This window comes from Tamandua tetradactyla, chromosome 3 (genome assembly GCF_023851605.1).
Source record: "Tamandua tetradactyla isolate mTamTet1 chromosome 3, mTamTet1.pri, whole genome shotgun sequence".
Classification (NCBI taxonomy): Eukaryota; Metazoa; Chordata; class Mammalia; order Pilosa; family Myrmecophagidae; genus Tamandua; species Tamandua tetradactyla.
In genome coordinates, this window is record NC_135329.1 from 97,068,482 (window position 1) to 97,090,928 (window position 22,447).

General features: G+C 53.2%; 1 protein-coding gene across 1 annotated transcript in view; it reads left to right on the top strand.

Annotated features, from left to right (window-relative positions):
• Positions 1-16,404, top strand: part of LOC143675721 (protein kinase C zeta type-like) — a 62,016-nt gene extending 45,612 nt beyond the window's left edge. The window contains exons 5-9 of the mRNA XM_077151766.1: positions 185-304; positions 1,878-1,957; positions 2,514-2,603; positions 15,942-16,057; positions 16,182-16,404. Of these exons, the coding sequence (XP_077007881.1) occupies positions 185-304; positions 1,878-1,957; positions 2,514-2,603; positions 15,942-16,057; positions 16,182-16,269 (494 nt within the window). The 3' untranslated portion in view covers positions 16,270-16,404. The remainder of the gene's footprint in view (positions 1-184; positions 305-1,877; positions 1,958-2,513; positions 2,604-15,941; positions 16,058-16,181) is intronic.
• The last annotated feature ends 6,043 nt before the right edge of the window (positions 16,405-22,447 follow it).

Sequence of the window (22,447 nt, forward strand, 5' to 3'; positions counted from 1 at the left end):
CCGCCTCGGGGGACGAGACACTCCACCTATCTGAAGAGTCGGGGTGCCCAGCCTCGGCCGTGGCCCAGGAAACGTGCTACAGCCGTGCCGTGGCTGCTTCCTGCGCTGCGTGGTCGACAATCGCGCTGCGCCGATGGCGTCTCCACCAACAGCCCAGGCATGATGGGCCCCTCTCGCCCTGCAGGGTTCAGCGTGGACCGGTGGGCCCTGGGCGTCCTCATGTTCGAGATGATGGCCGGACGCTCCCCCTTTGACGTCATCACCGACAACCCCGACGTGAACACGGAGGATTACCTTTTCCAAGGTGCGTGGGCCGCCCGGCCTGGGTGGGTGGAGGACGGGAAGCTGCCCGGCCTGTGCCCTGGCTTCTGCGTCCAGACACCCCCATCGTGCCCCTGAGCCGCTCCGGGGGTCCCCGGGCTGTCTGCAGCTCCAGGAAAACACACCCGTGATTCCCGGTTATGGAAGGGCCTGACCCAGCCACGTTCCAGCTCTCACACCAACAGGCCACAGCGGGGGACACTGTTGGTTGGGGGGCTGCATCTCAAGTCAGCTACTGGGGCAGAGGCCCTGCTTTGACGGAGGCCCCATTCCTTCTGCACAGCCGGGGGCCTCCCCCCCCAAGTGCACCCCTGTCCCGTCCAGCCCACATCCTGACCCTACTCCTGGGCCAGAACCCATTGCCTCAGCAACGCTGTGGCCCACGGTGGCCACGAGTCCCGCGGGCGCCCTCTGGCTGCGGCCGCTGTAACTGCGGGGAGTGGACAGGGCCGTCTGCGTGTTGGGGCATCTTGCAGCGGGAAGGGGGTTTGTGGGCACCACGTGGGGCCCCCCAGGCACCCAGACACCCCAGGGATAGAGCCCCGAGCGCCGGCTGTGCAGAGCAGGCAGCAGGACACGCTGTGCTCAGGGGTCAGGTCCTTGGCTGTGACCTTCCCTTGCAGCCCGGGCCGCCTTCCCTTCCTGACCCCAGGGGGAAGGAATCCTGGTGTTGACCTTGGCCACCTAGGAGGAGCGTGCCCGGAGCAGAGGAGGGTGCGGCCAATGGCCAAAGGCCGGCCCGTCTTAGCCACTCACCATAACCCTGGGGCAGCTTCCCGCTGACAGGCTCCTCTGCCTGGAACTTTTGTCAACTAGTCATGGCCTCCTCCTCCCCTCCAGGCTGTTCCTGGTCATAGAGTATGTCAACGGCGGCGACCTCATGTTCCACATGCAGCGGCAGCGGAAACTTCCGGAGGAGCACGCCAGGTGGGTGCCGGCTGTGCAGAGCAGGCAGCAGGACACACTGTGCTCAGGGGTCAGATGCATCAGCAGGGTGGGAATGAGGTGTCTGGTAAATGGCAGAGAGGGCGCATTGTCCCCCTGCCGCCAAGGGGCTGTGGCGCCTCAGCAGGACCCTGCGCATGTGTGTTCGTGCATGCAGGACTTTGTGTGTGTGTGCATGTGCAGGACCGTGTGTGTGCACGTGTGTGCAGGACTGCGCACACACATGCCTTCTTTTACACTAGTGGTGCCTCGGTGTCCTCTTCTGCTTCTCGACTAGGGAGGCGGGTTGGCGGGGGCAGCAGGCCAGCCTTGGGGGCTGCTTGGCGTTAGAAGGTGCTGACCTTTTCTTTCCTCAGAGACGCCGGCACGTTTGCCCCTCCCCTTGCTCCGGCAGCCCCCTACCCCCGATGCCATCTGAGCACCACTCAGGCCCCTCCCTCTCCCAGTTTCCCTTAGTCACTTCTCCCTCGCTTGCGGATGTGCGCATGGTCAGGAGGACAGCCCTCGCCAGCACCCCAGACGCTCCAGGGATAGAACCCCGAGCGCCGTGTGAGGGGATGGTGGGGAAGGAAAGTGGCACGGGCAGCTCTTCACTGGGCTGGTCTGTGCAGTGATCCTGGAAAAACCCATCCGGATTCCCCGGCTCCTCTCCGTCAAGGCCTCCCGCGTGCTCAAAGGCTTCCTGAACAAGGTGAGTGCGGCCTCCCCGCGGGCACCTGGGGTCGTCCTCGGCCCTTGCGCCTTAGCAAAGGCAACAGTGGAGTGGGGCCTGGGGCCCGGCCGCTGGGAGGGGGGAGGGGGGAGTGGGGTCCTGGGGTCCCGACTGCCGTGTGGGGGTGGGGGAGTGGGAACGTGTGGGGGGAGTGGAAGCAGGGCCCCAGGGCCCGGCCACCACGTGGGGGAGTGAGGCCTGGGGTCTCACCCACTCTGCTGGTTTATTTTAGTGTCCGCAGTGTTGTATGTCAATGAGCAAGTTTGGACTGCGCTTTGTCCTTTGAGCCCTGCATCTTTGAGCTACCACCTCTTATTCACGCTTAACGACGCCACCCAGGGGAGGCCATGCTGGAAAGAAGTTTAGTGACAAAGCTTAACATATTAGGAGAGAGAAGTTTTAGTTTTAGTCAAGGAACAGCTGGTTCTCGGTCGGGTCTCAGGGATGGGAAGCCGGGTTTCCTTGTTGATGCTGCATCTCAGGGTTTCCTTTGCTGGGGTCCTGACTTGTCCTTTTTTTGAACTCTGACCCGCAGGATCCCAAAGAGAGGCTTGGCTGCCAGCCACAGGCGGGGTTTTCAGACATCAAGTCTCACGCCTTCTTCCGCAGCATTGACTGGGACCTGGTAACCTGGCATACGCCCGCGGGGTGGGGGGTGCTGGATGTGTGTGGACATACGCAGGAGCCCCCGGGGCCCGACTCGTCCTCCTGTGGGGCCACCCTCCAGGGTTCCATGGGAGGAAGGGAGGGCCAGGATGGGGGACTTGGAGACGCAGACCTGAGGGTACAGGGCGAGGAGAAGTGGGGTAGCCATCTCCAAGGACGGGGCTCAGTGGCACTCTCTGGGGAAGCGTTGCACAGCTGTGCTCGGCCAGCCCGACTGTGCTGGCTCCGCTGCCCAGGCCACACAAGGACCGTCCTCGGCTGTGAGCACGCTGACTGGTCTGCAGTGTGGGAACCGCACGGGGACAGCTCAGAAAAGGGTCTGTCTGGTCCCATGGCTGCTTGGCAGGGACCCGCCGTCCCTGGCGCCACCCATTGTGAGTGATGCAATGCGGCCAGCAGGCATACCCAGGTGCCCCTGGGGAAGCCACCTTGACCTCAGGGCTTCCACTCCTTATCATGTTCGTTTCATTACTGAAGCACTGTGCAGAGGGGGTGGCTTAAGCAATGGGAAGCAATGGGCTCAGGGTTTTGGGGCAGGACAGGTCTGTGTGGAGGCATCCCCAGGGCGGCAGTTCTCCCAGAGGCTGGTGCCCGGGCCACTGCCGCCCGCCTGGCCTTGACTTCCCTGAGTGGGGGGGGGGTGCCACATATAGTGCCCCCCCCGCCTCCCCTCTCCCGGCCCCAAGGCCTCCAGCCGCTGGCCGCTCCAGGGCCTCCCTGTAGGGCTTTCACTAACCCTGTGAGCTGGGCCCCCGGGCTGAGGTCCTCTCCCGAACAACCACACCCACAGGGGGGACTGGGGCACGTACAATCGCCACCACATTCCACCCTCCGAACCCTAAGAAAACACATTCTTTCTGCACGCAAAATGCACTCACCCCACCACAAGCTCCCCAAGGCCTGGAGTTGCTTCAGAACCAGCTCAGAGAACGTAGTCCCACTGAAATGGGCCACATGCAGGCTGTCCTGGGACAGAACCCCCATCTATGGGCCTGGGAAGCCTGCAGGACAACTTAGCTGCTTCTAGATACAAAGGAGGGACCGGGATAGGATAAGCGTCTCCATTCCCATAGAGGGAACTCAGAAGGAAAACAGGGCCACCGGTCCCAAACAAGTCCAGAATCCAGCAGGGCAAATGCCTCTAGATTTTGAGGTCTGAGAGTCATCTACGGATCAAGGTTTTGTCCCCCAGGCCCACCCCTTCCTAGTGCTTGCCCAATGGCTGTGCTCCCCACACACTGGGATGAAGCCCCCTCCCCCACCGAGACCACTGGGGTGGCAGCCAAGTTCCCCCACTTCTCCCGGATGCCAGGGCGCAGACACCACCCCCCTCCGAGCAGTGGGTAGCACACTCCCTCCATAGTAGGTGCAAGGCCTGCCCCCCCCAAGCACCAGGGCAGAGACCCTCCCCCCTGCAAGCGCAGGGGTGCCCCCGCCCTGCTCACACACACGGGAGGCCCACTCTCCTGGCCCCAGGAGATGTCTTCCACCCAGACCTCAGCTTCCAGGGTTCTGCCCTCGAAGCTGTTCTTCCTTTACTTGGTCCCTTCTTGTCCCTTTCCGTGCAGACCAACAGTGGTTCTGCTCGTATGAGTTTTGCAGACCCCCCATCAGCTTTGCATGCCGGTCATAGGGGCCCAGACAGTCAGATGGCAGGATTTTCCACAGATCTTTCCAGATAACTGCACTTCCAAACCTCACTCCCCTGAAATGGCCACGTGGCTCCAAGCCCTGTTCTGGAACCCACTTTCTGGAAGCTCAGAAGTCCTGGTGCAGCGGCCTCTGGCCCGAGGGCGTGCTGGGGCATAGGCTTGGAATTGTCCACACAGCCAAGTTCTGGTTTCTTTGTGCCCAGGAGTTCAGTTCTCAGCTCGTCTCTTTCCTCTCGCATCGTCCTATACACAGCCACGAGAACGCCGGCCACACTTTCCACACTTAGCCCATACACCTCCTCAGCTAAATAGCCAAGCTCATCTCTCTCAAGTTCTCCCTTCCATCCAACGTCAGAACTCAGTTTTGCCAGGTTCTCTGCAGCTTCAGTACAAAGGTCATCTTTCCTATAGCTCTCGGTTTTATTAATTAGAGAAGCTGTAGGTTTACAGGGAAATCATGCATAAAATGCCAAGTCCTTCATGCCCCCAGCTATTAACACCTTGCATTAGTGTGGTACATTTGTTACAGTTCATGAAAGAGCTTTTAATAATTGTACTAGTAACCATAGTCCATCATTTCCACGAGGGTTCGCTGTGCTGTACTGTTTGTTTGTTAGACTTTTACTCTGGTAGCATACACACACCCTCAAATCTCCCCTTTTAACCACATCCAGACATGTTACTCACTGCTGCCAATGGCGTCCCCAGTGTTGTGCCACTGTCACCACATAACCCCCAGCAAAGCTGCTCCGTCATCCCAAATAGGGACACCGCACGCTTTAACTGCCCTTTCCGTCATCCCCCCGCCCCTGCCCGGCCCTGGTAACCTGTATTCTAGATTCTGAGTCTCTGGATTTGCGTATTCTATTATTTCTTTGCGGCGAGAGCAGATAATCCTTGAGCTTCTGTGTCTGGCTGTTGATGTCTTCGAGGCTCATCCATGATGGTGCGTGCCAGGGTCTTGCTCTCGGAGGCTGAACAGCAGCCCCCCGTGTCTGTGTGCTGCAGTGTTCAACACTCATCGCCACCATCTACTTTCACATCGATTTCCAAGGTTAATCCGTGTGGTAGCATGGACCATCCGTGTGGTTGTGTGTGCTTTGTGTGGTAGCGTGGACCATCCGTGTGGTAGCATGTGCCATCCGTGTGGTAGTGTGTGCCATCCGTGTGGTGGTGTGCTTTCTGTGTGACTGTGCTATCGTGTGGTAGCGTGTGCTTCCTGTGTGATAGTGTGGACCATCTGTGTGGTATTGTGCACTCCACTTTTTACAACTGAATAATATTCTAGTGTATGGATATATCGGTTTGTATTTTTATCCATTCATCTGTTGATGGACACTTGGATTGCTTCCAGCTTTGCGCAATTATAAACACTGCTACAATGAGCGTTGGTCTGAAAATGCCTGCCCAAGCCCCTGTTTTCAGTTCCTGTGGGCATATACCTCAGACTGGAATTGCTAGGTCATGGAGTAATTCTATGTTTAATTTTTTTAGAAAACGCAGACTCCCTTCCACAGTGGATGCACATTTTACATCATCACCAACAAAGCGTGGGCTCCTGTTTCTCTGCATCCTCCCCAACACTTGTTATTTTAGTTTTTTAACAATAACCATCTGAGTGGTGTGAAGTGGTAACCAGTACTTTTAACTTGCATTCCTCTAATGGCTATAGTACTTTGAGTATCTTTCCACATACTTGCTCGCCATTTCAGTGTCATCTTTAGAGAAATGTCTATTCAAATCCTTGGAACATTTTTTTAAATTGGATTGTTTGTATTTTTGTTGTTGAGCTGTAGGACTTCTTTATATATTCTGAATATTAGAACCTTGATCACATATATGGGTTCCAAATATTTTGTTCCATTTTATAATTTGTCTTTTCACTTTCTTGCTAATGTCCTTTGATGGACAAAACTCTTCATTTTGATGAATTCCCTCTCATTTATCTATTTTTTCTTTCATTGCTCATGCTTTTGGTGTAAAATCTAAAAACCCATCGCCAACTACAAGGTCCTAAAGATATTTCCTTATGTTTTCTTGCAAGATTTTTTTATACTATCAGCTCTTCTATTTAGGTCTTGGATCCATTCTGAATTAATGTTTGTATATAGAGAGAGGTAAGGGTCCACATTCATTCCTTTGCACATGGATTTCCAGTTGTCCCAGCACCATTTGTTGAAGAAGCTGTTCTTTCCCTCATTGATTAGTCTTGGCACGCCGGTCAAAAAGCAACTGGCAACAGATGTGTGCATTTAACTCTGGACTCTCAATTCTATTCCACTGGTCTTCTGCCAGTATCACACTGTTTTAATCGTGTAGTAAATTTTGAAATCAGGAAGGGTGAGTCTCCAAATTTGTTCCTTTGAAGGACTGTTGGCTTGTTAGGCCATTGGCAGCTCCATATGAATTTGATGATCAGCTTTCCCGTATCTGCAAACAAGGCTGTTGGAACTTTGATAGAGATTACATTGAGATCACATTAGGCAGAATAGACATCTGTAGTTAAGTCTTCTAGTCCATGAACATGGGATGTCTTTCCACTTATTTAGGTTTTCGTTAATTTCTTTCAGCAGTGTTTTGTAGTTCTCAGTGTACAAGTCTTTCACCTCCTGTTTTGGTTTGTTAAAGCTGCTGGAATGCAATATCCATGAAATGGACTGATTTTTTAAAAAGGTAATTTATTAAGTTGCTATGAAAATGTCCAAACTAAGGCAACCAGAGAAAGAAACCTTGACTCAAGAAAGGGCCAATGACGTTTGGGGTTTCTCTGTCAGCTGGGAAGGTGCATAGCTAATTTCTCTCCTGGCAGCTTCCCCAGGGGCTTTTTCCGTCTGCATCTCCAAAGGTCTCTGGCTGTTTGAGTGCTGAAGCATTTTCCAAAATGTTCCCCTCTTAAAGAACTCCAGTAAGTGACCTACCTTGAATGGGTGGAGACACGTCTCCATGAAACCACCTAATCAGAAGGTCCCACCCACAGCTGTGTATGACACATCTCCTCAGAAACAACTGAGTCGAAAAGATCCCACCTATGACAGGTTCAGGTGCCAACCTGGCCAGGTGACAATGCCCTGCTATTCTGTGGCTATGGACTTAAATCATCAGCACGTGAAACTCATCTATGGCTCACTACATCTGCCGTTGGCCAAGGGGTGGGGGTACCTTCCGCAATAAGTGATGCTTCATTTAACTAGCTGGAGGCTTAAAAGAGAGAGGTCAGAAGAGAGCTCACCTCATCTCAGCACTCAGCTCGGCCCTGACTACTGGAGCTGCAGAAAGGAATTGCCCTGGGGAAAGCCACTGGAACCCAGAAGCCGGGAGTAGATGGCCAGCAGACGTCACTGTGTGCCTTCCCATGTGACAGAGAAATCCAGCTTCCTTCCCCCTGAAGAACTATAAACTTGTAACTAAATTAATCCCTTTACTAAAAGCTGATCCATGTCTGGTATGTTGCATTCTGGCAGCTTTAGCAAACTAAACCACCACCCAATAATATTGACCGAGGATTAAGGAACATGGATTTTCTGGGGTATACAACAGTTTCAAACCAGCACACCTCCTTGGTTATATTTTTTCCTGGATATCTTACTCATGTAGTTGCTTTTGTAAATGGAACTGTTTTCTTAATTTCCTTTTCAGGCTGTTCACTGGTGGTGTATAGAAACACAACTGACTTGATGTGTTTATCCTGTATCCTTCAACTTTGCTGAATTTATTAGTTCTAGTAGTTTTCTTGAGGATTTTCTAGATATTCTATCTATCGGATCATGCCATCTGTGAACAGGAATAATTTGACTTCTTCCTTTCCAATCTGGATGTTTTCTTTCTTTCTCTTGCCTTACTGCTGCGGCTAGAACTTCCAGTGCAATGTTGAATTACTGTGGTGGCAGTGGGTGTCCTCATCTTGCTCCTGATCTTAGAGGAGAAGCTTTCAGGCTTTCACCATTGAGTATATTAGCTATGGGCTTTGCAAATATGCCGCTTTTAGCTTGAGGGTGTTTCCTTCCATTTCTAGTTTTCCTACTGTTTTTATCAAGAAAGGGTACTGGTTTCTGTATCCATTGAGTTGATCATGGGTTGTTTTTCCTTTATTAATTTGGTGTATTACATTGATTTTCTTGTGTTGAACCATCCTTGCTTTCTGGGAGTAAATCTCACTTTGTCATGGGATATAATCCTAACATATTGTTGGATTTGGTTTACTGGTCTTTTATTGGGGAATTTTGTATCTATATGCCATATATATATATATATGGCTTTGGTATGAAGGTAATGTTGGCCTCATAGAATGAGTTAGGAAGTAATCCCTCCTCTTCTCTTATTTTGGAAGAGTTTGAAAAGGATTGGTGTTAAATCTACTTTATATGATTTCAGTCTTTTTAAATTTGTTGAGACTTGCTTTGTGACCCAGCATATGGTCTATCTTTGAGAATGATCCATGAGCACTTGAGAAAAAGGTGTATCCTGCTGTTGTGGGGTGTAATGTCCTATAAATGTTAAGTCTAGCTCATTTATTGTAATATTCAAATTCTGTTTCTTTATTGATCCTCTGTCTAGATGTTCTGTCCATTGATGAGAGTGGGGAATTGAAGTCTCCAACTATTATGGTAGATGTGTCTATTTCCCTTTCAAGTGTTTGCAGTGTTTGCCTCATGTATTTTGGGGCATTCTGGTTCGGTGCATAAATATTTATGATTGTTATGTCTTCATATTGAATTGTTCCTTTTATTAGTACATAGTATCCTTCTTTGTCTCTTTTAACTGTTTTACATTTGAAGTCTAATTTGTTGGATATTAGTATAGCTACTCCTGCTCTTTTCAGGTTGTTATTTGCACGAAATATCTTTTCCCAACCTTTCACCTTCAACCTATGTTTATCTTTGGGTCTAAAATGTGTTTCCTGTAGACAGCATATAGAAGGATCCTGTTTTTTAATCCATTCTGCCAGTCTATGTCTTTTGATTGGGGAGTTCAATCCATTAACATTTAGTGTTATTACTGTACAGGTAGTACTTTCTTCTACCATTTTGCCTTTTGGATTTTATGTCATATCTAATTTTCCTTCTTTCTACACTCTTCTCCACACCTCTTTCTTTTGTGTTTTCGTATCTGTCTCTAGTGCTCCCTTTAGTATTTCTTGCAGAGCTGGTCTCTTGGTCACAAATTCTCTCAGTGATTTTTTTGTCTAAAAATGTTTTAATTTCTCCCCCATTTTTGAAGGACAGTTTTGCTGGGTATAGAATTCTTGGTTGGCAGTTTTCTCTTTTAGTAATTTAAATATATCATCCCAACTGTATTCTCGCCTCCATGGTTTCTGCTGAGAAATCTACACATAGTCTTATTGGGTTTCCCTTTTATGTGATGGATTGCTTTTCTCTTGCTGCTTTCAAGATCCTCTCTTTCTCTTTGACCTCTGACACTTTAACTAGTAAGTGTCTTAGAGAACGCCTATTTGGATCTATTCTCTTTGGGGTGCACTGCACTTCTTGGATCTGTAATTTTAGGTCTTTCATAAGAGTTGGGAAATTTTCAGTGATAATTTCTTCCATTAGTTTTTCTCCTTCTTTTCCCTTCTCTTCTCCTTCCGGGACACCCACAACCCGTATATTTGTGTGCTTCATATTATCATTCAATTCCCTGAGTCCCTGCTCATATTTTTCCATTTTTTTTCCTATAGTTTCTGTTTCTCGTCGAATTTCAGATGTTTCGTCCTCCAGTTCACTAATCCTAACCTCTGTCTCTTGAAATCTACCATTGTAGATTTCCATTTTTTTTTCATCTCTTCTACTGTACCTTTCATTCCCATAAGTTCTGTGATTTTTTTCAGACTTTCCATTTCTTCTTTTTAGTCATTCCTTGCCTTCTTCATATCCTCCCTCAATTCATTGATTTGGTTTTTGATGAGGTTTTCCATGTCTGTTCGTATATTCTGAATTGTTTCAGCCTCTGTATCTCATTTGAACTATTGGTTTGTTCCTTTGACTGGGCCATATCTTCAGTTTTCCTGGTGTGATTTGTTATTTTTTTCTGGCATCTAGATATTTAATTACCTTTATTAGTTTATTCTGGAGATTGCTTTCACTTCTCTTACCTAGGGTTTTCTTGCTAAACGAACTTGTTGTCTATCTGTTCTTTTACCTTCAGTTCAGCTTTTTCTGGACCTCTAGCTTAGGTTTTGTTTAACAGAGGATAATTGTCATGGTTAGGGACAGGTGTCAACTTGGCCAAGTTGTGGTACCTGTTCATCTGATTGGGCAAGCGCTGGCCTGTCTGTTGCAATGAGGACATTTCATAGGATTAGGTCATGATCACGTCAGCTACATCCACAGCTGATTCCATTTGTAATCAGCCAAAGGGGAGTGTCTTCTGCAATTAGTGATGCTAAATCCAATCATGGGAAGCCTTTTAAGGAGGACTCAGAGGAGACAGGTTGCATTCCTGCTTTGGCTGGTGAGCCTCTCCTGTGGAGTTCGTCCAGGCCATCCATTGGAGTCATTGGCTTCGCAGCCTGCCCTGTGGATTTTGGACTCTGCATTCCTACGGTCACATGAGACACTTTCATAAATTTTATATTTGCAAGTGTTCCCTGTTGGTTCTGTTTCTCTAGAGAACCCTAACTAATACAATAATTTTTCAGTTCTTGTTTTCTTGTTTCTTGCCCTGCTTGTATGGTGCCTTTTCCCTCCCCACCCTTAGGAGGGTCTATGTAGGTATTATAGACTCCAGCTGGGTTTTCCTGGACTAAACTGGCCTCCTATCAGGGGGAAGGAGTCACCTGCATCAGTCTTCCCTGAGGGTGAGACCCAGCAGGTTGAAAGACTTTCCTGTGAAGTCTCTGGGCTCTGTTTTTCTTATCCTGCCCAGTATGTGGTGCTTGTCTGACTGCAGGTCCCACCAGCAAAAGATGTTGCAGCACCTTTAGCTTTGGCTGGGGGCGTGGTGGAGACAGAGGAGAGGTTGTAGGCTGGTTTTAATGGCTTCAAATTGCGAAGCCCTGGTGTCTGAATTCCTTGAGAGAGGGATTCCACCTGAGTTGGGCTTCACCCCCTCCCCTGGGGAAGGCGCAGGCTGGAGACAAGCCCTGAAAGCAGCCCGTTTCTGCCTATACCTGGGGCAGTTGCAGCCTGCCCAATGAGCGACCTCTGCCTTGACCAGGTTCACCTGAGCTGGGGGCCTATTTTTAGTAGTCAGAATTTGTTAATTAATTCCATAATTGGTGTTTAATTGTGCTCAGTCCCTGCTGCTGGTAAATTTCCTTTCCTTTCCTTTCCTTTCCCCTCTGGGAAGCAGCCTGTGGGGGAGGGGCACCGGCCGCGGCAGCTTGGGGAACTCATGGTACTGGGGGAGCTCGCAGCTGGTTCAGCTGGCCCAGACTGGGGTATGCTGTGTGTCTGGTCACTGATGTGGCTCCGGGAGCTGTTCTGTACTGTTTCTGGTTATTTAGTAGTTGTTCTGGAGGACAAACTAAAACGCGCACATTGCTAAGCCGCCATATTGGCCACACACACCCCTAAATCTGCTTTAAATATTCAGTAGAATTCAACAGTCAAGCCATCTAGTCCTGGACTTTTCTTTGTTGGGAGGCTTCTGGTTACTGATTCAATCTCTGTACTTGTTACAGGTCTGTTGAGATTTTTTATTTACTCTTGCACCAGCTTAGACAATTTGCATGTTTCTGGGAATTGCCCATTTTCATCTAGCTTTTCTAACTCGCTGGCATATAATTGTTCATAGTACCCTCTTATAATCCTTTTTAATTCTGTAAGGTTGATAGTAATGTCCCCACTCCCCACTCTCATTCCTGATTTGTTATTTATATCCTCTCTTTCTTTGTCATTCTGGCTAAAAGGATGTTAATTTTGTTGATATTTTCAAAAACCAACTTTTGGTTTTGTTGATTCTATATATTCTTTCTTGGTTCTGTATATCATTTTATTTACTATTTATTTCTCCTACTAACTTTGGGTTTAGTTTGCTCTTCTTGTGCTAGTTCCTTTAGATGTGAAATTAGGCCATTGATTTGTGATCTTCTTTTATTTTTTTTTTAAACATAGACATTTAGAGCTATAAATTTCCCTCTGAGTACTGCCTTTGCTGCATAACTTGTTTTAATATGTAGTGTTTTTCTTTTCACTAATCTCAAGATGTTTCCTAATTTCCCTTTTGAATTCTTCTTTGACCCACTGGTTGTTAAACAGCATATTAAACAGCATATTGTTTAATTCTAAATTTTCCAATTTTGCTTCTGTTATTGATTTCTAGCTTCACTCCACTGTGGTCTGTTTCGGTTTCCTAGTGCTGCCAGAGTGCAGATCAGAAATGGATTGGCTTTTACAAAGGGAATTTATTTGGTTACGTATTTACAGTTCTAAGGCCATGAAAATGTCAAAATTAAGGCATCAACAAGATGATGCCCAGCCTCTGAAGAAAGCCTGCTGGCATCTGGAACCCCCTGTCAGTTGGGAAGGCACACGGCTGGCATCTGCTGGTCCTTGATCCCGGTTTGTTGCTTTCAGCTTCTGATTCCAGGGTCCTCCCCTAACGTCTACTGGGGCAAACTCTGGATTTCATCTCTTAGTTTAGCATTTCCTGGGACATCTTTTCTATCTTCAAGCTTCCGTGCTTTCCCCAAAATGTCCTCCTCTGTAAGGACTCTAGTAAACAGATTAACACCCACCTCGAATGGGTGGGGCCACATCTCCACAGAAACAACCCAATCAAAAGGTCCCACCCAAATCTGCCCCCATGAGATTGGATTAAAAGAACATGGCTTTTCTGGGGATGCAAAACAATTTCAAACCAACACATGGTCCAAAATATATTTTGCATGATTTCGGTATTTTTAAATTTACTAAGACTTGATTTGTGGCCTAACGTGTGGTTTATCCTGGATGTTCCAAGGTACTTGAGAAATGTATTCTGTTGTATGATGACATGTTCTGTCTATGACCATTAGATCCAACCGGGTAATAGTGTTATTCAAGCTCTTTATTCCTTCTTCATCTCCTGCTTATATGTTCCATCAACTATCAGAAGTAGGTGTTGAAGTCTCTGCTATTGCAGAACTGTCTACTTCTTCCTTCAGTTCTGTCCGATTTGCTTCATGTGTTTTGGGGCTCTCTTGTGAAGTGTGTGTTCGTTAATAATTGTGATATCTTCTTGCTGGACTGAATCTTTTCTCAATATTTAATATCCTTTGTCTTCTCCAATCTTTTTAGACTGAATTACTGCATTTTTTTTTGTATTTATTTGCTTTTTTCTGGTGCCCCAATTTGATTTCCTTTTTCTCTCTTTTTCTATTTTTATTCATTTTCTTAGTGGTTACTCAGTAATTACAGTGAGCATCTTGAACTAGTAACACCCTCCTTCCACTAGTGCCAGCCTGGTTTCAGACTACACCAGCTCTCCACTCCTATTTATTGCCCTCCCTCCCCCTTTACATCTGTATTGTCTAAGACCATATCTTTGTAGTCTGCCAATTAACATAGGTTCTAAGTGTTATTTTATACATTTCCTATAAGGAGGAAAAAGACAATTACAATTCCAAAAGTACAATGATAACAGGATTTTGTGTTTGCCTATGAAAGTACTTTTAAACCCTATTAATTAGGGTTCTCTAGAGAAACAGAATCAACAGGGAATGCTCGCAAATATAAAATTTATAAAAGTGTCTCACATGACCACGGGAACACAGAGTCCAAAATCCACAGGGCAGACTGTGAAGCCGACGATTCTGATGGAGGGTCTGGACGAACTCCACAGGAGAGGCTTGCTGGCTGAAGCAGGAAGAGCCTGTCTCCTCTAAATCCTCCTTAAAAGGCTTTCAGTGATTAGATTAAGCATCACTGATTGGAGAAGACACTCCCCTTGGCTGATTACAAATGGAATCAGCTGTGGATGCAGTTGACGTGATCACGATTTTAGTCTATGAAATGTCCTCATCGCAACAGACAGGCCAGCACTTTCCCAACCAGATAAACAGGCACCACTACCTGGCCAAGGTGACACATGAACCTGACCATGACACCAACATTTTTTATTTCTTCAGGTGGCTTTGAGTTGCTGTGTCCTTTGTTTCAGCCTGAAGGACTCCGTTAGCACTTCTTGTAGAGCAGGTTTTCTGCTAATGAACTTTCAGCTTCTGTTCATCTGTAAATGTCCTAATTTCTCCTTTATTTTTGAAAGGTAATCTTGCCAGATACAGAATTCTTGGCTGATGGTTTTTTCTTTAAGGAGGTGAAATATACCATCCTACTGTTTTCTGGCCTCCATGGATTCTGATGAAAATTCTACTCTTAATCTCTTGGGGACCCCTTGTATGTCATTATCTCTGGTTGCTTCCAGCCTCCTCCCCTTGTCTCTGGATTTTTGTGTTTCACTATTACCGTGTCTGGTGAGGACCTGAGCATCTGTCCTGCTTGGAGGCCACTGAGCTTCCTCTTTGTGGTGGTCACGTCTTTCATCAGATTGGACTGTGGGCCATCATGTCTCCAAACCCCTTCTCTGCCCCTTTCTCTCTCTCTGTCCCCGCAACTCCCAGGAAGTGTACATGGCCATGCCCGACGGTGCCCCACGGGCCCCTCAGACTCGGTTTGTTTCTTGTCATGATGCTCCTCACACTGAATAGTTTCCATGGTCTTGTCTTCAAGTTTGGAAGACAAACTGGAACTAGCTTTGAAGCGTGCCCCACCCCCACCCCAAAGGTCACTGGAATGGCCCTAGTGCCTCTGAAGGGGCCTCAGTGTGGAAAGTAAATAAGCACCACAGCCTTTGTGTCCGAAACCAACCTGACCAAGGAAAAGGAACGCTGTCTAAGTGCCGCCTGGGCCCCACAGGGCTTGGAAGTCGGGGCCCCTCTCTTCACTGCCATCAAGGCTGGTCGAGGTGTGGCTTTTCTCACCCCTCTGTTACCTTGCTCTCAGCTGCCCACACCCCCAACAAGGGCCGTCCCGATTGCCCCCCACCCACACATGACAGCAGGGATCCTTCATCCCTCACCCTCACTCCCCTCTGGACACTGGCTCAACCACAGGAGACAAACATCTCTGCCCATGACCTGGAACAGATGCCCCTGGTGACCAGCTGCCCCCGGTGTCATGTAGATGGACATATTCATCTCTGCGACACCCCAGCTTCCTCCACCTCACTTACCGTGGAAACGTGCGCCGCTTCCCCTGGCCTCAAAGCTGCACAAGGGTCTTCTTCAGTGCCCCAGGCCCCCTGCGCTGGTGCTGTAGTTGCTCCCGGTGCTCTGGTGGGACCTTGTTATTAGCAGCACGTCCTCACGCTGCGGGCAGGCCTCCAGAGTGTCCCCACATGGCCTCGGGCTGGGCGGGGACAGCAGCCAGCACAACCCCAGGAAGGCGGCAGATCCCAGGCAGCCCCTGTGGGCAGCAGCCCCTGCTCCGTCCAGTCCTCCTGGAAGAAGGATGGGCAGCCTGTCGCCAGCATGACCACGTGAGGGACTTCTGGACATTTTTAGCTCTGATACAATTTTCAGACCCTGGGTATCTTCTTCCTGGCTTTTATTGGACTTTTGGGAAACATGTAGGAATTCCAGCACCATGCACGGTTAAACACCGGCTTGCTGCATCTCACGTGACTTGCAGCCGCAGTTCTGACCTGCTCTCTCTCGTGTCCATTTCCAGTTGGAGAAGAAGCAGGCCCTCCCCCCCTTCCAGCCGCAGATAAGGGACGACTATGGCTTGGACAACTTCGACACGCAGTTCACCAGGGAGCCTGTGCAGCTGACCCCGGACGACAAGTGAGTCCGGCCGCACGGCCGCAGCCCCTCCTGGCCCGCGCCCCCTGCCGGGTCCCTCCCGTGGGTGCAGTGTGCGGCGTGTCAGTGAGCTGAGAGCCCACGGTGCCTCCCCCTCCCCCCTTAGGAACATCGTCAAGCGGATAGACCAGTCCGAGTTCGAGGGCTTCGAGTACATCAACCCGCTGCTGCTGTCCACGGAGGAGTCCGCGTGAGGTCCAGTGGGACAGACGTGCGGGCGGCTCTGCAGCTTTACCCTTCACCATGGCGTGTGCATGCCAGGCCAGGCACTAGGCAGGCGGGCCGGCCGGACGCTCGCTGCCACGGGGAGGAGGTCCCGCCGGGCCCCGGGCGGGCTGCACGCCCAGGAACCTGCCCCGCATCGGGGAGAGGACGTCCGCGGCCCGGAGGCAGGACTCACGGTGCCGGCACGCACCAGGGCTACCGTGTAATGTCCTAAGGAATAAAGTGTACCTATGTCGAAGCTTCCTTTCGATGCCTTTTTTCCGTAAGTGTCCCTGCTGACGAGCCCTCAGCAGCTGGGTCTGATGAGTGAGCAGTCGGGATGTAGGCTGGGGGACAGGAGCCTAAGTGCCTGAGAGGACACGTGCAGCGAAGGAGTCTCGCGGATGCGGGGCGCTTCCCAGGCCCGGTAAGTCCCCATGGTGGCTCCTCGCCAAGCGCCTCCCTCGCCGCTGGCCGGGGCTGCACCAGGAGTTGGCACGGGGACGGCGACGCACTGCTTCACCAAAGCACCGGAGACCAAAGAGAGAAAACTGATGCTAAAGCTGCACAAAATATATTTCTGAAAACACTAAGCAGTACCTACGTGATGTCTTATGTTACATACCAGATCCTGTTGGATGTTGTCGCGAGTAGTGCAGCACCCGAACCTGGGCTCGGGAGGGGCCGTCACAGGCCCAGCTTCCACGCAAAGGTGACTCCCCATTGCGGCTGCATTTCCTGAGGGAGCTCACCCCCTGCCTCTGGCACCCGTGTGGGGCCGCAAGCCACTTAGGTTAGGGATGGCTTGGCGTGGCCAGCCTGTGGGGTTCCAGATGGAGGTCCCTTCAGCGCGGGTGGGAGGGGCTCACCTGGGAGGGGCACCCCACACGCAGCCCATGCTCAGCTTCTGGGCCTGGCCTCACTGGCGGCCAGTGGCAGGCGGGAGATGAGGTGAGGATGCGGGCACCGCACCACCGTGCCACAGACAGAGCCACCCGTGCCAGGTCGCAGTGCCCAGGTGCCAGCCGAGAGACCCCCCCCCAAGCCAGGCTTCTGGCAGGGAGGCGTGTTTACTAGCCCTCCTCATCTTAACCAACGTGCTTGCCACCACGCCCAGAGGACCCCACATTGGCAGGGAAAGGTGGCTGGCTCTCACGAGGGTGTCAAAGCCCAGCCTGGGGGCGTCTGGGGGACCCGAGGCCCCAGAGTGCAGTCCCTTGGGCTGGTGGCCGGCAAAGGGCGCAGAGCCCGGGGCGTCTGCTCGGGGAACATGTGCAAACAGAAGGCGCTTACCTACAAGCTGCTCGTGTACACACGTGGGACTCACACTCTCTTCACCGTGGGGAGATTTTTACATGAAGACATTTGTTTTATAAATTAAAGAAAGTGAACGATGTAATTATACATGGTTTGAAAATAAGAAATCCTCACACTGGCAACTAGCTGCAGAGCAGTCTGTGTCTCTGCAGTCCTCGAAGGCTGGGGCGAGGGGTCCCCCCCGCTGGGAGGGTGCCAAGGGGCGCCTCTACTGAAGCTCCCTGCAACGCCTGTGTTGCCACCACGGGCACAACGGGAGGCCTCTCCGTAAGGCAAAGGTTTGGAAGCTGTTTTGGGAGGAGGCTTTAACCTTGGCTTTCCACATTATGCCTGGTCTCCCCGCCCCTACCAGGTCTAAAGACTCCCCGCATCACCCCAGCCAGCCAATGGCTGCCCCCCAGCCCCCAAGGGCTTTCCTTGGGTAAGTCCCTGTTCCAGGACATGCTGCCGTAGAACTGCCAGTCGAGGACAGGAAAGTGCCTCCGTGCCAACCACCTGAGCCGCAGGCCAGCCCCAGGGCACATGGGGGATACACGGCCACGACACGGGGGCCACCCCGACCTGCCCAGCAACTCACTGCCCAGCAAGTCACTGACCAGTGCGTCTGATCGCAGCCGGGGGCTCCTGTGCCCTCGGGCAGACGTGAGAAAGGACCCAACGTAAGACAGACGGCCTCTGTGTCCAACAGGCACCTTTAATGGACACGTCTCCACGCAACAGCCATGGTGCACAGAGAGCCAGGCCACGTGGGCACAGGGACAGACGAGGGGAGAGATGAGGGCCAGGCAGGCGGTGTCCACGGGCTCCACCTCACCATGCCACATCCTCGGCGCTTTCAGCCAAGCACTGAGCAAGGTGGCCATCAACGTCCAGCTGGGACATCCTGCGGGTGGGGACAGCTGGTCACCCACTCGCTGGGGAGAGACACGCCCTCGCCCTTCCCTCTGGACACTGACCCAACTGTCCCCGCAGAGAGAGCTGACTGCTGCCCCCTCCCCCGAGGGTCCCTCACCCGCCCTCGTGCCCTGCTGTAGGGCCAATGCTGATGTAGGTGGAAGTCGGGGTGAACCCACGACACCCCAACCAGCTGCAGCTGAGAAAGGGGTCTGGGGACCACAGGCATACAGCTCAACCCCCAGGCTGTAGGGACTTCCTGGGCCACCCCAGCCGAACGTCCAATCAAGCTGCTGCTTTAGTGTCCTTGTAGGTTCCTTGCAGTGGGCTGGGAAACACGGGGCACTTGTTAGGGATGCGACTTCTACCCCAGACCACCTGCATGGGATGGGGGGGTGAAACCAGCCCTCCGGGGCCCCGGGAACCCCGCTTCCTGGCAGATCTGCCAGTCCCACCAGCCTCGAGCAACAGCTGCAGGCAAAGACCACAGCAGAAGCAGAGACCACAAGCGCAGGCACTGTGGGACGCAGTGGGCTGAGGCCGGACAGGTCCCCACCGCCCCTCGCACCCTGGCCGCCATCGGGGTCCAGGCTGTGGTGAGGCCAGCAACAGCTTTCCCACCCCTGGCAGATGCTGCTCTGAGTGCAAATTCCCAAGGTCACCGGGCATCCTCAGAACCAGTGTCCTGGCACATCCCCAGGCCAGCAGAGGGGTCACTGCCCAGTCGTTGTGGTGGCAGCCCTGGCGGGAAACCCCTGGGAAGCGTCCAGCCATCCTCCCTGCTCCGGCCTGCTCTGGTCCGTGCCTTAGTGCTCGGCCAGTGGGTGAGTCCTGAACTCGGGGTGGCAGCCGAGTTCCCCACACTGTGGTGGCTTCGGGACTGAGTCTCGATCAGCACCCAGAAGGGGACGGAGCACAGGTTCCGCCTCCCCTGTCCCGCCTGTCCCCCCGCCGGCTGCTGGAGAGGAGCTGGGCAGCCCCTGTTAGGTGACCAAGGGGCGGTGGGACCTGAGCTTGGTCTGTCTGCTTCAGCGTTCCCAGCTGCGGGCAAGCCCCTGGGGTTCAGCCCTGCACCCGTCCCCTTGTCGGAAAGCCCAAAGAACAGGCCAAAGTGAGCCGTTCTCCGGGGTGGCTGCCAGATGCCATCACAGCCACTAACAGGGGCACCTCCCAATTCCTCTAGCCCAAGGTTCCTGCCGTGCCCTGCCCTGCACCAGCGCAGAAGTGGGCATCCCTGATGGCATGGGGCACGCCTTCTCCCCGGCCACCTCTGCACCCCAGGGGCCGGTGTCCGACCGAGGTGTTCACGGCGCCAGGCTGAGCTGGACCTGCCCTGAGTGTCGCCGATGGCCCAGCTCAAGGGCCTCAGCCAGAACTCGAGCTGCTCAAGCAACTGCTCCACAGGGTGAGGCCAGGCTGGCCTTCCTGTCTCAGGAGTCTTTTCAGCCTACCTGGAAACGCAGGTGACCCAAAGACAGGAAGTCCCCAGGGAACAGGAGAGGGGCAGCGCAGGCCTCTGCGGGGCGCTCCTGCAAAGCCCAGCTCCGCCCTGGGCCCCCTCACATCCCCTAGACTGCCCGTGGGACAAGGCTGCGTGCTGGGCAGGACGCCAGACGTGGGGGCCTGTGGGGCCCTGTGGGCATCGTTGGGCACTGCCTCCCTGCGCCCAGGACCGGCGGCTGCGTCAGGTAAAATTTAAATCAGGAGGATCACGGCCGCGCATCCTCGTGCACGAAGCATGGTGTCGCTGACACAGTGCAGGCCGAGGACCCTCAGGGGCACGTGGCCTTCCCACCCCTGACCTCGGGGCTTGGCGCTGGGAGCGCCAGGCAGTGTGGGGGAGCCCCCGCACTCGACTTCAGAACCCGAGTCTCGCAGCTGGAAAAGGCGCCGTCTGAGCAGTTCCCGGGAGGACTCGGGACCGTGTGTCCTGACGGCAGCCGGGTCTGCTCCCGGACCCCGCGGCGCCCCGAGGAACCTGCCCCACCCGAGGAACCTAACCCGCGTGCCCAGGGACAGCCGCGCCGAGCTGCTAAGGGCCTCTTGCAGCCTGTGGGTCACTCGCTGGGGCTCGGGCTCCTGGCTGCTCTGGCCAATCCCCCTCTGGTCAGCACCCGGCCCCAGGAAAGGCGGGGGACTGGAGGCCTCGGGTGCAAAGGAGAGCCGCGGTGACCCGGCACTGGGGTGCAGGCACGGCAGATGCCAGCGTGTGTCAGGAAGCCCCACCCCTCCCCTAATCCCGCCCGCCCGCTGGCTTCCCCGACAGCTGCCCGCCCGGCCCCGCGCCCCCCCCCAGGCCCAGACAGAAAGTCTCCTGCGGCCTTTAGGAGATGCGCTTCGGGCACCCCCACCTCAGACTCCCCCAGCTGCTGTGGAAAACGGCCCGACGGGGCGGCCAGAGCGACTGGAGAGTCTTACTTCTCCGGAGCCATCTAGAAAGTTTAGTGTTAATTGGGAAGTTATTTCTCTTCGGGAGGACTCTTGCTCTGCAGAAACCATTTTTTTAGGACCCTCAAATCAAGTAGTCATGTTTATAAAAGAATATTCCAGTGTTTGGAGTGGACACCTCTGGGTGACTGTGGTCGCTGTGGTAGGGGGGGTCCTCGGCTCAGCTGAGAAGTGCAGAGGGGGTCAGGGGTCAGTCTCCGAGGCCGTGTCATTCTTTGTTCCCTTGGGCCCATTGGAAAATGATGCTTTTGTGGACAGCAAAGCGGACCCCTCCTCAGCTCCAAAGAGCCTCCTCCAGAGCCTGGCGCTGTCTGCTGGGCACTGGCACCTTCCCCTCCAGGGCGCCTGGCATTCCTGGAGTGGCTGTGCCTGGCCTCCCCGAGGTGGGGGTGGTGATAACAACACCCCCCCCACCCCCGGTCTCTGGGCCTTTCTGGAACATTCCTATCCGATTTCTCGCAGGCGGCCTCTGCCCCGCGGCCGCCCTGCTTGCTGGGTTTCCATGCAGCACCCCTGGGGGCACGCGCACTCTTGGGCCACAAGGGGCAGCCCAGCACCCCTACAGGCAAGAGTGGCCTCAGGGGGGCGGGACTCCATTTCTAAGCCCCCACCCCGGGTGGTTGGTACAGGCAACAGGGCTGCCCCCGGGGCAGGGTCCTCAGGTCCTACCCGCCTCTGGGTCTTCGGGAAGCTGAGACCCTGCAGCAGCCCTCAGCCTGGGTCACGGCAAGCTCCCCGAACCCCATGTTTTCAGGTGCCAGCTTCTCAGGTCCGGCTCTTGGACCTCGGGGCTCAGAGGTGGGCACTGCCCCCAGCCACACCGCCTGGCCGCCTGCCTCAGGCCACAGGGGAAGTGGCAGCTGCCTTGTGCTCTGTCACCTAGGCTCAGGCCCACATCTCACAGCGGGGCTCAGACGTGGCCGGCAGCAGACAGGTGCCCCATGGTTCTCCACGGTCTCCCCAAGTCTTCTCTGACCGCTGCCCCCTCCCCACCCCTCCTCCCTGGGCCGCCAACTCTACAATCTACAGGTGACGGGGTCTGGCTGCCAGCAGGAAGGGCTGGCTGGGGTCAGCAGCTGGGGCCACGGTCCCTGTGGCAACCTCCAGGCCCACGTGAAGCAGTGGGGGGGGGCTGGGGAAGGAGGAGGTACAGGAAGGTGAGAGACCCACAGCGACAAGGGAGGTGACAACAGGAGGGGCCAAGGGGCAGGGGTTAGGGACAAGGAGGAAGGGCCTGGGGTGCCCTCAGGGTACAGCCACCTGTCCAGGCCACTGCAGCCAAAGCTGGGAAAGGCCCCCAACCCATCTCACCATCTACAGCCCCTCCCTGTGTGGCTGAACTCCCCCTGATTCACCTCCCCAGTCGGTGTCTGGGGAGCACCCAAAGCTAGGGTTTCTGCGGGGCACCCCACCGCCGTCCTCACTCAGGCCAGCCTGGTGCTGACCTGTCCACGCCTTCCAGGTGGGAGGTCTCCAATCCCCCACTGGGTTCAGCCACCCAAGCTGCGG